Source organism: Canis lupus, chromosome 5, assembly GCF_048164855.1.
Source record: "Canis lupus baileyi chromosome 5, mCanLup2.hap1, whole genome shotgun sequence".
Lineage (NCBI taxonomy): Eukaryota > Metazoa > Chordata > Mammalia > Carnivora > Canidae > Canis > Canis lupus.
Genome location: NC_132842.1, coordinates 5,489,350 through 5,503,914, shown reverse-complemented (window position 1 = coordinate 5,503,914; position 14,565 = coordinate 5,489,350). Strand labels below are relative to the sequence as shown.

At 41.0% G+C, this 14,565-nt stretch overlaps 1 protein-coding gene and 1 long non-coding RNA gene across 4 annotated transcripts in view; one reads left to right on the top strand and one right to left on the bottom strand.

The window, feature by feature from the left end:
• Positions 1 to 14,565, top strand: part of APBB1IP (amyloid beta precursor protein binding family B member 1 interacting protein) — a 107,471-nt gene that overhangs the window by 59,259 nt on the left and 33,647 nt on the right. For all 3 annotated transcript variants that reach the window (XM_072825265.1, XM_072825264.1, XM_072825263.1), the window contains exon 8: positions 12,494 to 12,580. In XM_072825265.1, the coding sequence (XP_072681366.1) occupies positions 12,494 to 12,580 (87 nt within the window). The remainder of the gene's footprint in view (positions 1 to 12,493; positions 12,581 to 14,565) is intronic.
• Positions 9,878 to 14,565, bottom strand: part of LOC140633173 (uncharacterized) — a 31,609-nt gene continuing 26,921 nt past the window's right edge. The window contains exon 3 of the long non-coding RNA XR_012030789.1: positions 9,878 to 10,095. This is a non-coding gene — a long non-coding RNA (uncharacterized lncRNA). The remainder of the gene's footprint in view (positions 10,096 to 14,565) is intronic.

Below are 14,565 nucleotides of genomic sequence, written 5' to 3'. Positions count from 1 at the left end.
CTACCTTCAGTGGCATGCTTTAATGCCTATATTAGTTAGGGTACCATCTCAGCTTCTGTAACAAGGAGACTTCCCACAATCAGTGGCTCGAACCACCTAGAAGATTGATTCTTCCTCACATACCAGTCCAGGCATAAGTGGATAGATAGGCTATGCCATCCTCAACAGGTGGCTTCTATCTCAGTGCCCAAGGCAGCTTTTCTGCTTGGCCATCTTCCAGTCCTTAGGGAGAGAAGAAAGAGCCAGGGAAGTATACAACCAGGCTTCTTATTGGAAAGACCTAGAAATGACACTTTTATTTCTGCCTCCATCCCATTGGTTAGAACTTAGTCACATGGTAATATTGAGCTACACAAGGAGCTGACAAATGCTATCTCTATCTGAACAACCATACACATAACTAAATTTGGTAGTTACATCCAGAGTTACCACTTTGTACGATTCCTCCACAAAGAACCTTTCACATTGAGTCTATAAAAATGGTGCCCAGGAGTTATGTCACATGTCTATAGTATTGTATTAACCAAGAGGAGGAAGAGGAGAATGAATATCAGTGAATCTGCAGCTTGCTGTGGCATCTAATGAATCAGTGCACAAAACACAACTCTATGCTATGAATTTTTACAAAGTGCACATCCCATTTAACCACCACCCATGTCGAGAAGTGGTATGCCAGCAGACTCACTTATGCCCCTGATCCCCATTACCAAGAGAATCATGATTTGGACCTCTCTGGCCTTGGTTTTTCCTGCTTTTGAACTTTATATAAAACAGAATCATACCATAATACTCTTTGGTGTTTACCTTCATTCATGTTGTTGCATACGGCAGTGCATAGTTTGTTCTTTTCCTTTGGCATTTAGTATTCCATTGTGTGATTATATCAAAATAAGTTTATCTGTTGTATTATTGATGGACATTTGTTTCTAATTCAGGGCTTTAACAAGTAATGCTATTGAAGACATTCTTGTACCTGTCTTTTGTTGAAATATGTAGACTTTTTTCTTGTATATATGCCTACAAATACCATTGCTGGATCATAGGTGATACACATATTTAACCTTAGGAGAAAGTGCCAAGCAGTTTTCCAAAGTGATTGGATGATTTGCCTTTGTTAGTATTGTATGAGAATTTCTGTCATTCCAAATCATCGCCAGCCCTTGGTGTTGCCATTGAAAAAAAAAAAAAAAGTTATACTGTATGAATGTGTAGTGGTATTTCCTTTGGTTTTAAGTAGAATTTTTTATTGCCAATGATTTGAGTACCTTTTTAAATGTCTATTATCCATGTAAATATTTCCATTTCTGTGAGGTACCTGTTCAGATCCTCTCCCATGATTCTCAGCCTCTCACCAGGGAGAAAATATGGCTCTCAGAATGTCTCAGCACCTCTTTGTGGTTCCTTTCTCTCTTGGATTTTGGCCCTTTGAGTCCTGGTTGCCTTCATAGCTCTCCAAAGCCTTTGCACAGATGGCTTTTGTGGAGCTTTGGTCTAACTACAAGCTACTCTATCATAGGAGGAAGCAGAAATCCTCCTGCTGAATTTTTCTGAATAATAATATGTTCTTAAAAACCAAATAAGTGGATTGTTCTAATTTACAATCACATTTAAAGACCATAATGGAAGTGGAAGCATTTTTGAAGCTGCTAATTTTAGGTATTTCCATTTTCTCAGTGTTTGGTTGGATAATCTATCTTCTGATTAGTGCTCTGTGTGAATAACTACTACTACTTCAGCATGCTAACCTTAGGGCTCTCTCCTTGTTCTTGAAGTAGACTGTGACCTTTCCTATGTTGATATCATGGCTCCTAAAAAGGGAGGCCTCGTAATTTTGAAATATCTGCAGTCCCTTTGTAAGAGCTACATATTGAGACCCTTTGATAGTTTTTAACAGAAACAACTTTTTAAGTTTACACCAAAAGAATAACAAATTGTAGTAGGGAAGAGTATTTCTGGAGAAACTTTCTTCTGGAAACACAACCTGTAGATTCTTTTGCTTAATTGTCTTAGATTTTGTCCTCAAGCAGTATCTCAAGCAGTTGATTCAAAAATCCAAATACATCCTGTATTTCTCTTGGGTTGTTAGTTATTTTTCAAAAGTAATTGTCAACACTTACGTGGTGGCAAATCCCAGAACACAGTAGTACGTAATGGATACCTGCTTCCACTCACTAGTCAGAGCAACATCTGTGAGCCTACAGCATGATCATCAGGCCCAGCTGGATTAGGGTGCTGACTAGGAACTATTTCAAGAGTTAGAGTGGCACCTGGGTGGCTCAGTCAGTCAAGCATCTGCCTTCAGCTTAGGTTATGATCCTAGGGTGCTGGGATCAAGCCCTGCATCAGGCTCCCTGTTCAGCGAGCATCTGCTTCTGCCTTTCTCTCTCCCTCTGCCTCTCCCCTTGCTTGTGCTCACACACATATATTCTCTTTCTCAAATAAATGAAATCTTTAAAAAAAAAGAGTTAGTTAGAAACTGTGTGTGAAGAACGATATTTAACCAGAAATTATAAAAGGAAAAGACAGACTCTGTTCTTCCCAAAAGGTTTCAGAATATTGAGTATCTTTCTCATGTTGACTTATATGATGAGCCTTTAGTAGAATTCACTCCATTTGCTTAGATTTAGCAAACGTTGTAGAGTATCTGTTTACGTGTATAACCTGTGCTATTTATGGAGGATACAAAAATGAAGATAATCTTTGCTCTTCCAGCTTTAACATGAGAGTGGCATAGGACAGAGACTGTGGCATGGTGCTGTTTTAAGATTAAGTCCTAGTGCACAAGGTGCTACTGATAGTGCAGAAGAGCTTTCGTGAAGATATATGCTGAGAGTTTTAGTTTTGAAATTACTATATTAGTTCAAATTACCCAAGGTTAGAAGAGCAATGAAACTAGGAACTGGGGAGTCCGTTAATCCCTCAGTCCCAACTCTAAGGAAAAAAATGCTCTCTGCACAGATGCAAAGAGAGTGCAGCTCAAGGCAAACCACAGATTTTTGCCTGTTGACAGATACTGACTAAAGAACAATCTTGCCCTGATTTAGGGTGAATTAAAAGGAAAAACCAACATTGTGTTTATGACAGAATACTGTAGGACCTGACAGAAAATAGCATGTGAAAGACCTTCTAGACAATAAATCAATACAATTAATAAACTTAGGATTCAGAAAAAAATTGTGGAAAATTGTTATCTTCAGTAGAAGGTGGTGATATATGGTCCAAATAAACCAGAAGAAAAGGCAACAAAATAAGTGTTAAAGAAAAGAGGATGGGAGGGCAAAGAAGGGAATCGGATCTGGAAAGCTGTGAGATGAGATGGAGCACCAGCTTCTGTGGAGCACAGGGAGGGCAGGGAAATTTACCTGGAGAAACTGATGCCCAAGCAATCACCTGGTAAACTTGTAGGAATTAGTCAGGGGAAGAGTAGAGTGGAAGCGACAACTCTAAGCAATAGGTGTGTGAAGAGTCCAGGAAGTAAAAAGGATGTGCATTTAGGTCACGAGAAATAGTTGTATGGCTGGACCATGGAGAGTGAGGGTAGAGACAGAGAGTGACGGTGCATTCAGATAAACTGGTGGGAAAGAAACTTGTCAAAATACTATATTGATTAAAATAAAAAACAAGTCAGAAATGAATGTTTCCAGTCACAGTTCATGCAGTCATAATTGTATGGGATTCATTTAAAATGCATTTTCAGGAAAGTTAGTCAGTTTTCAGCATTCGGTTATTTTTAAAAATCCAATTGCAACCACCAATGCCTACTTTTCTTTTATATTAGACTGCATTTCCTTGCCATAGTGTAATCCAACTTTGCTATCATGACTGAAGCTGTTGCATGGAGTGTGCCCTACTCTTTACAGGTGCACAAAGCTGATGTTTAAGCTTCAATCTTGCAGAAAAATGATTCGTGGAAGTAGAGATGATGAGTGAAATGCCATCTGCAGAAGGTTATGATATGACAGAAGGTTCTACAATCACTGATAATAATCATGGGTACTATTCATTATATTCAGACTCTGGAGTGTTTTATTCCTGCCATCTCAGTGCTTGACAGAGCTGGCTTGACCCCAGGGGCACCTACCATTCCTCAACTAGGTCCTTGTCTTCCTAGCTGGGAGCAGGGAAGTGGCCAAGGGCATCAAGCAACAGCTTTACATACATACACTTCACTCATCCATATTTCACCCAAACCCAGAACTTTAGGAATAGATGCCAAATAAGCAAAATTGGCTGGGAATGAAATAAAGAGAAGAAACTTGGAAAAGTCTGACAAATGGCCCCACAGTCTTAAAGATAGATAAAAACCTAAGCACTACTAAATACTGAGAGTGCATTAGAATCAGTAAGACCTTTGTTGACATCCAGGATCTTTTTTAAGATTTTATTTTATTTGGGGAGACAGAACGTAAAGACTGCTAGGGAGACAGAACGTAAAGACTGCTAACTCTGGGAAACGAACTAGGGGTGGTAGAAGGGGAGGAGGGCGGGGGGTGGGAGTGAATGGGTGACGGGCACTGGGGGTTATTCTGTATGTTAGTAAATTGAACACCAATAAAAAATAAATTAAAAAAAATAATAAAAAAAAAAGATTTTATTTTATTTGTTTGAGAGACTATGTGCACGAGCAGAGGTGGAGAGAGAATCATACTCCCCACTGAGCAGGGAGTGCAATGTGGGGCTGGATCCCAGAACTCTGGGATCATGACCTGAGAATGAAGGCAGATGCTTAACTGATTGAGCCACCCAGGCACCCCATATCCAGAGTTTTTCAACACTAGTTCAAGTAGATGCAAATAGTGCAATAAGCAACATATTATGAATTTTGACATTTTAAAAAATATCCAGTGGAGTCCAAATACAGTTTCAGGGGATGCTTGAGTTGCTCAGCGGTTTAGTGCCTGCATTTGGCTCAGGGCGTGGTCCTGGAGTCCTGGGATCAAGTCCCACATCGGGCTCCCTGCATGGAGCCTGCTTCTCCCTCTGCCTGTGTCTCTGCCTCTCTCTCTCTCATGAATAAATAAATAAAATCTTTAAAAAATATATAGTTTCAGGCAATTTGATTTCCCACCAGCATCCGTGTAAGCAGCACATGAATAGCTTTTTTTTTTTTTTTAATAGACTTTATTTTCTGGAACAGTTTTCAGTTCATGGTAAAATTGAGAAAATTCTTATACACTCTCTACACATACATTGCCTCTCCCACTATCAACATCCCCCACCACAGTGATGTATTTGTTACAGTCATTGAACCTTCATTGATACACCATTACCATCCAAGTCCATAGTTTACATTAAGGTGTGGTGTTGTACAATAAGCTTTTTTTTAACATTTGGGAAATTTTAATTGTTCCTCGTTTTTCCCCTTGAAATATTCCCATTCCATTTTCTCCACAAAGGTTTCTCCTACTGTAATGTATTTTTATGTTTATAATTCTCTAATTGATCTCTCTCATACTTCTTTTCGACAAACTGTTTATAAATTGATATGTAATCTTTTTTAAAAAGATTATATTTGTTTATTCATGAGAGACACAGAGAGAGGCAGAGACATAGGCTGAGGGAGAAGCAGGCTTTCTGCCAGGAGCCCAATGTGGGACTCCATCCCAGGACCCTGGGATCACAACCCGAGCTGAAGGCAGATGCTCAACCACTGAGCCACGCATCCCGATACGTAATCTTTTATATCCTGTCATTGTAAGGCACATAAGTGTTAAAAAGTTACACAGTTGGTTAAAACAATTTCAAAACATTAAAGCTATAAATATTGATATTAAGCCTAAAAAGGAAAAATCTGGGGGGAAACATCTCTTAATGAGATAAATAGATGAAACATTTTTCCCCTCTGATTAGTCCTAGGATAAAGGGATGAATGTTCAGCATCAATTATATTGCTGTTTTTTATTTCTATAGAAGTTAAGTATTTTTTATAGATATCAGTGGTGAGAAACCTTGTTCACATAAATGAGTGGATGAGAACAGAAGAGCTTTGTGAGAGCAATCCCATCCTGTTTCTTGAATTCCTTCCAAGTTATCTGTCGCTGAAGAATCAAGGATGATTCTTTTCATAAACCACCTGACAGGATGATTGGGTGCTTTCCATCGTGTAGAAGCAGGGTTAGAAAGCATTTGACTTCCTTTTTTTTTTTTTAATAAATTAATTTTTTATTGGTGTTCAATTTACCAACATACAGAATAACACCCACTGCTCATCCCGTCAAGTGTCCCCCTCAGTGCCCGTCACCCATTCACCCCCCCCCTCCTCCCCTTCCACCACCCCTAGTTCGTTTCCCAGAGTTAGGAGTCTTTATGTTCTGTCTCCCTTTCTGATATTTCCCACACATTTCTTCTCCCTTCCCTTATATTCCCCACCACCACCATTTATATTCCCCAAATGAATGAGAACATACACTGTCTGTCCTTCTCCGATTGACTTACTTCACTCAGCATAATACCCTCCAGTTCCATCCATGTTGAAGCAAATGGTGGGTATTTGTCATTTCTAATGGCTGAGGAATATTCCATTGTGTACATAGACCACATCTTCTTTATCCATTCATCTTTCGATGGACACCGAGGCTCCTTCCACAGTTTGGCTATTGTGGCCATTGCTGCTAGAAACATCGGGGTGCAGGTGTCCCGGCATTTCATTGCATCCGAATCTTTGGGGTAAATCCCCAACAGTGCAATTGCTGGGTCGTAGGGCAGGTCTATTTTTAACTCTTTGAGGAACCTCCACACAGTTTTCCAGAATGGCTGCACCAGTTCACATTCCCACCAACAATGTAAGAGGGTTCCCCTTTCTCCACATCCTCTCCAACATTTGTGGTTTCCTGCCTTGTTAATTTTCCCCATTCTCACTGGTGTGAGGTGGTATCTCATTGTGGTTTTGATTTGTATTTCCCTGATGGCAAGTGATGCGGAGCATTTTCTCATGTGCATGTTGGCCATGTCTATGTCTTCCTCTGTGAGATTTCTCTTCATGTCTTTTGCCCATTTCATGATTGGATTGTTTGTTTCTTTGGTGTTGAGTTTAATAAGTTCCAAAAAAGATTTGTTTTGAGTGGTGAGTCTTTCCCTCTCACAACACTCGTGTTTCAAGTTATCCCTTTGCTCAGAGCCTTTGAGCTTCCCACGCAGGGCAGTGAGATTCTGTGTAGCTGTGAGGTGTACCTTTCTTGTGTGTGAAGTAGGGAAGGGGCCTTCCATTCACAGGCAGATCCGCTTTGGAGAAGAGTACACATTGAAGTTTAGGATGTGAAGACCGATGCCCTTAGAGTACCCTTAGAGGAGCTTCAGTACATTCCCCAAGGGGGACACAGTTTAAAGGTCCCCAGTCTTGAGTGATGGCTTAGGCTCCCCCACAGTTAACTGTCTCCCTGCTTCTGAATCTGTCACAATTCTTATAAAATAACAATCTGTGTCATTTTCATCTTCAACTATTAGGAGGCTCAAGGAGGGTGGGTACCATTGAACTTCTTGTCAACCAGTAAGGACACTTAGCTAATGATAGCCATTGAAGCATATATCATAACTGGGTGCCTCCAGCAGGAGGGTCTTCCAGTTCTTGGATCAGAGACAGCCTCCCTAAGGAAGCAATGTTTCTCATGTTCGCCAAGGGAATCAAGATGAGGGAGAGAGGCAGGAGGGGAGATTCTAAGCCATAGTGTAGGATTATTGAGGCCCAGAATCAAGCCCTGTTCAAGGAGTAGAAAGGCCCACTGAGGCTGCTGTGGAGAATGGGGACAACAGTGTGCAAGGCCAAGTTGATGGACCTGCCACACCGTGCTGAGGGTTTTCAGTTTCATGAACATGGCATTTTCTGTTCAAACTTGTCTTCTACAAAACTGCCTCTTTCTGGAAGGCAGTCTCATGGAGTGGCCAGACTGTGGATCCTAAAATCAGACAGGTGGGATTTGAATCCTGACTCCATTGCTTGTTAGCTGTGGGCCCTGGAGCAAATCATCTAACTTCACCAAGTCTCTATTTTTTTTTGTCTGAAAATGGAGATAATTTGTTTTTAGAAGTGTGTGGTGAGAATTAAAGGCTATCATCTACACAAAGTGTAATAATTATCATTATTTTAGTTTGCTTCATTGTAGAGAATAGTCTAGAGAAAAAAAAGAAATGGAGGCAATTGGGAGGATGGTAGCAACTCTCCAGAAGGCATCTGCAGTGCTCTTGGATTAGGGTGATCACAGTGCAGCCAGGCCAGACTTGGTGTGGGACAGTGGTGCTCTATCTCAGAAGTTTGGAGCAGGGACTCAAAGAAGTGTGAATAGGAGTCTAACCTCAGGCTACCTGAAGTTGTTCAGGACAAATTAAGGGGATAAGGATTTAATCCCTAGCTTCCCCAGGATGCCAAGCATTTGCTCAAGAATGACCAGGAAATATTTCTTGAGCATCCCTGGAATAAAGCCAGGGAAGGAGACAGTAGGTGAGATGCAAGGCCAGGAGCTATCTGCTGGATGTAATAGGCAGAAGGAACAGAAGTATCTAGGAACTACTGTGAAAATAAAAGTAGTAACCAGCATTCTTCAGAAAGTGAAGTCCATGCAGAGCACAAATGAATGACATGGGGACATTCTGCTTGGCTGGGTGCCTGGGGGCATGAGGTCAGTAGTCAGTGAAGTACAGCCAGGATACTGTAGGCTGTGGAAGGGTGTTTAGCCCTGTATCCTAAGGACTGAGACAGAGTTGTCCAAGATGGGCACCTGTTCTAGCCCAGGGCCCAGGGTGTGTAGACTTTAAAGGATGTAAGCTCATGGGCAGGAAAATCCAGGATGAGGAAAAGGAGAGATTATGTTCTACTCATTAACAACTGTGGCTGCCCTATAGCTGAGAAAGTTTCCCAGAAAATTAAGCACCTTGTCAAAGAAGGTCTAAAGAAATTCTTTTATATTTCTATTTTGCATTTTAAGTAGCCCTGATGACTAGAAGAGAATAAAAGGATGGGTTGGTAATGTGGAATCCCACAGGGAGTGGAGGACAGGCATCTGTGCAAACTCCCAATATTTATTAGGGCCTGGGGCAATTGTAGATTGAAGGCTTATATACCGTATATCTGTATATTTAAAGTTCTAAATCAAATTAATAAGCAGTTAAATGTGTTCTGTCCTCCCACCTTATTGCCTTCATAATGACCTAAGAGTTTAGACTTAGTATTCTTAGATTTCTTTGAGTTCTGTGCAAGATGGTGTCTTGGAACTGCTTATGACCAACCCCTAGACTTCCCCCCTCCATCCATCCCATCCATCCTGAGCCATGGGAGCCTTGCATGCATGATGTGGATGTTCCAGCCCAGAGAGCAGGCTCCATACAACCCATCACTCCTTTGCAAAAAGCTGCCCCTCGGCCACCCTCTGGCCTAGGATGCACATGCTAGCAGTGCCATAAACCTGCAGGAGAATGAATATAGGGCAGAGTCTCCGGGCCATTTAGTCAGGGAATTCCAAGGTCCTGGGTGTGTGGAGTGTGGACTGAAATGTAGGGGGTCATTGGCTTCAGGTGGGCATATCCCATTGGCCCCATAGACTTGTCACCCTGTGAGTAGGGGAGTGTCTGGGTGAGTGTCAGAGCAGAGACCTTCTAAAGAGTGGAGTCAGGGCAGGGACCCCTCTTGCCCAAGGTGGTACTGCTTATTTTGGGTAAAGTAGTTTGGGACACCTTCTATCCTTTTTTTAAGATTTTAAAAATTTACTTATTGGTGAGAAAGCGCACGCAAGAGGGAGGAGTAGAGGGAGAGGGAGAAACACTCCATGCCAAGTGGGGAATCCAACATGGACCTCAGCCTCAGGACCCTGGGATCATGACCTGAGCCAAAGTATATCACTTCACCAACTTCACTGACTGAGCCATCCAGGAGCCTGGGGACACTTGCTATGCTAATAAAAGCAACTTTATTTAAAAAGCAGCTTAGTTTCTCAGTCTGGTTGTCATTAGAAAAGTTCCTCTTCTCAGTTGATTGGAAGCACAGGGTGGTCTGCTATTCCTAAATAAGTGCCAGCTGTTGAAATGGGAGTCAGCTCCTCAAGAGTTCTGTTTTCCCAGAGTGATGCTGAAACTTAAGTCCCACTATGCAAAGACCAGTGATGTTGCCTGAAACGAAAAGAGAGGTATAAGGACTGAGGAATATGTCTAGAGGTAGAGAAGCTCTCCAGTATTAACATTAGGCATTCTTGGGGCTCCTGGGTGGCTCAGTGGTTGAGTTTCTGCCTTCAGGTCAGGTTGTGATCCTGGGGTCCTGGTATCGAATCCCCCATCAGGCCCCTTTGGGGAGCCTGCTTCTTCCTCTGCCTATGCCTCTGCCTCTCTCTGTGTGTCTCTCATGAATACATAAGTAAAATCTTAAAAAAAAAAAATTAGCCATTCTTCTTGCTGGGAGCCTGAAAAATCTGTTTTTCAAAGAAGGTACTGGCAAATCAGTTAATATAAGGTTGCTTGCTTATTTAATTGCTTTGTATTTCTTTAATGACATACTTTATTTTGCTGACTTCAAAAATAACATTGACTTACTGTAAAGAAAAAAAAGTTGAAAAACAGAAGAAATGAAATTTAAACTATCTGTAATCCTGCAACTCCAACAATTGCTGATATTTTAGGCAGTTTTCATCCCATCCTTTGTTGTGTTCCTTAACTGACATTTGGTAGTGGTTGTGGCTCAGTGTGGCTGTAGGAGTGAGGAACACAGAGAGAAACACAACCTCATTTTGCTTCTCAGGTGAAGAAGGGTACCAGCCGCTGAGGGAGAAAATGATCTCATGGCATCTTTCTGACATTCTTTTCCAACCTGCCTCTCCCACCAAGGTTTATCTTTGACCATCCAGGACCAGGTCTACAGGAGGAAGTCTTATAGTAATCACATTTTTGGTCTCCAATATGGCTTCCTATTTTAAAAGAAAGTCTAGCCTTGGCTTCAGTGCCCTAGATCTAATCACCAGCCAGTGTGGGCATGTGCATCTGTCAGCCTTGGATGCATTAAACCACCTCTGAATCCTCATGGCTTACAGCCACAGACATTTCCTCTCTCCTGGGTCTGCGGGTCATCATCCTTGGCCCCAGAATGTGAGTCAGACTCAGCTAGTTCACTTGTCTCTTACCATCCTCAGACCAGCAGCTCCCTGTGACACACTCTTCTCCTGGTGAACTCACAGCAAAGAATACAGGAGGATGGCATGGAAACACATGACACAACCTCTCAGGTCCTCTGCACAGTCAGTGCCCTATATCTTCCACCCATGTTCTGTTCACCAAAGCAAGTCATGTGGCTAAATCCAACATAAGTGGGGCAGGGACATGAGTCCCACCCGTTGTGAGGGGAGGCATTGCTCAGTCACCTGATGACAGGCCTTGGAGTATATTTGGACAATATTTCAAACTTGGACCTCCTCTGGAAAGTCTTCCTTGACCATTCCAGCCTACAGGGATTTGTTTTCCTCTTTGAAAAGCTATAGAAATGGCTCATTTTGAGTTTATGTGCTGTCTATGTATCTTCCCATCTACAGACCCAAAGCCATCTGTTTATACATATCTTCTCGACATGACAGAAGAATATTCTCAGGAACCAGGGGTATTTTACGTGTATAAGATAATTTATTCATGGGCTGGTAACTGCTTGGTTTACTCTTTATTCCAAGAAGGTGATATTTAAAAAGTAATGTGTTTGCTTTGTTCCTTTCCTCTCCAGCTGCCCCCAAATCTTGTATTTTCAGCGGTGAGAAAAGGGAGCAAGCTGTAAGTGAAAGTTTCATTTCCCATTTTAAAGTTCTCTTATTGTTCAGCTCAGATCATCCAGTTTCCGTGGGTAACAGCTACTGAGTTAACTCTTGAGCTCTGCCTTTTGCTACAGAGCAGCCCAAATTGAGTTGGCTGACCTCACGACTGATAAAGTCATGATAAAGTTCTGACCTAAGGGCAGCCTGTGCATTCTAAGGACTACCCTCCCTGAACTCCCTGAACTCCAGCTCAGGTTTCCTTTGTGGGGGGGTTTTCCCCATTTCCCCCCACCCCATTTTCTTTAAAACAAAAACAGTATAGCACCATCACTTGGAGGGGGGAAAAAACGGATTCTGAAGCTGAAAAAGTGAGAGAGGTCTCAGAGAAAATCTCAGAAGAAGACACAGCTACAGATCCCGACCCTTTGGGAAATCCTTATAAAAAGAGGCTCTTCCTAGCCTCCAGTACTGGGCATGTGTTCTAGACAATGGAATTTAACAACTAAATGGTGTCCTTTGCTAGTGTTTTCTGTCTCATGTTTATTTCCTCATTGATTGTGCATTAGGGGAAGAAGGGAAGAAGATTTTTCATCTGCCTAAGTGACACCATAGGACTTGGTAAACCCTTAGTAGGCACTTGATTGACAGATGCCATATGCTATGGTTCCCACTTTATTTCCTATAGGTGTATAGTCTGTCTCCAGCAAGACCATGATGGTTCCCTGCAGTGGCTAGCGTGGTGAAGAACATTTATTGATCTGCTCTTTTAATATTTTATTTAGAATTTTTACTTGAATAACAAAGGAAGAAAAGAAGGAAAGGAAACAAATGAGAAAATGAATGCTAAGAACAAGGAATCCTTACTTGAGGTAGGTTTAATTTTGCAGAGTAGAAGAAAAGAGAAAGCTGTTAACTGTATCTATTTTTAAATTATTTGCTTCTTGGAACAATGGGAGATTCTTAGACACACTGAAATATTACCTTGGGGTTTTAAAATCAAATTATTACTAAATTATAGCTATTTAGATAATTAAACTGGTTCTTTGAGTCAGTTTAAAATATGGCTTTAGACTGTATTTTACTCTCATGAAGTTGGATTAGTAATTCTTGACTAAAACACTTTTAAACCCACATAAAATTAATCTCTTAACATTCTATATTTTTCATTACTTAAGTAATGAAAAAGCTCCATACGAGTCAGATGTAAGGATTTCCAAACCTACTTTACAATGAATTCTAAGATGCTCTTCTGGAAGCCACGTGTGGTAGGAAGTATGAGCTTTGGAGATAGGAAACCTGACACAAGGTCTGGGTCTGCCATTGAGGTTCATAATTATTGGATAGGTCCAGGAACCTCAGTCTCCTGGATTGTACTGAATTATTACAACTATCCAGGGAGGTCATGGAAGCCCTGTGTCGATTACTGTGCACATGTTTGTGATTATCATTCTAGGGACATGTTCAGTTGATGGTTGATTATTTTTGAAACTCTTAGTGAGTTTTCACAATAGTATGCTAAAAATCAGGGCTCTGTTCCCAGCATATAATGCAGAGGAGTGCAGAGATCACAGGTCACAGGTGGCCATGCTGGTCAACAGTGTGTTGACCTTTTCTAGAGTTAGTAGATTTGAGGCTTCTTCTGAAAACTTAGAAGACCTGGGGACACCTGGGCCTACAGTCACACCTGGAGCCAGTTTGCTGACATTGAAGAGCACCCTCTCTCATTCACCAAGGTCTGGCCAGGCTCCCACACAGGTTTCTCTCCCCACCACATTCTCCCAGCCCTATACCAGAGGGAGTAGGTGCCAGAACCTCCTGCCCCTCCCAAGGTCCTGAAAAAAATCTTACAAATTCTGCTTTCTGGGACCAAGAGCACAGTGTGTATTTCCCATGGAGGCCCAACAGTGGGAATGGGGACATTCTCTGCATTTACCAGACTCCAAGTTCAGTTGAGGAAGAGAAAGTACCAGGTGTCCCCAGCAGCAAGGAGATTCAGGTTCTGAGCGAACTTAGTAGTGATAGGGACTGACAGACATGGAAAGGGAGGGTGAAGTTTCCTAATACAGCCATTTGTTTATAATCAGTGCTTATATATCAGCTGTCTACACTGCCTGTTCCTTGATTTATACAATTGCCTGAATAGTTCTTGATATAGGACTTCAGCAGGGTATTAAAAGCTGGATGTGAAAGAAAAATACAAAGCATGTTATGCTATGAAAAATTGGCATTAGCCTGCTTTCTAATTTGGACCAAAAATCTGATTGAAGGGATTATATACAAGGCAGCTAGTGCTAGCTAAATTGGAGGGAAATGTGAACAAAAATGTATCCCATATCCACTATATATATACATTTGCTTGCAGGGTACAAAATTAAAAGTTATTCTACATTTATGAGATGGAATGAAAGGAGGTTGAGAGTTATAAAAAAAGAAGCCCAAAATAAATGAGTATTTGAACTGGGAGACCAAAATGATGTATAATTATGCTACATTGCTTTTTAAAGGAAATTTACTAAGAATTATATAATTGTATGCATGTTGTGAGATTTGAAAATCTACACCTAGAAATTTTACCTTGTCCCCTACCTTTTCTCATACCATAGTATTAATAATTGCCTTCTTTATTCTTCAGTAAGAAAACTATCCAAAGAATAAATTAACTTACACATATTTATGTATGCATAGGACTATATATTCTATTTTTTTCTATTTACTAGTAGTGAAATAGTAATTTTTTTTACTTATAGAAAAAGGAATAATGTTTCTATTTAGCAATTTATAATAGCAGAAATAACCTTTATGGAATGCTTACTTTTATAGTATACCAAGATTATACTCATAACCTTTCTTATGA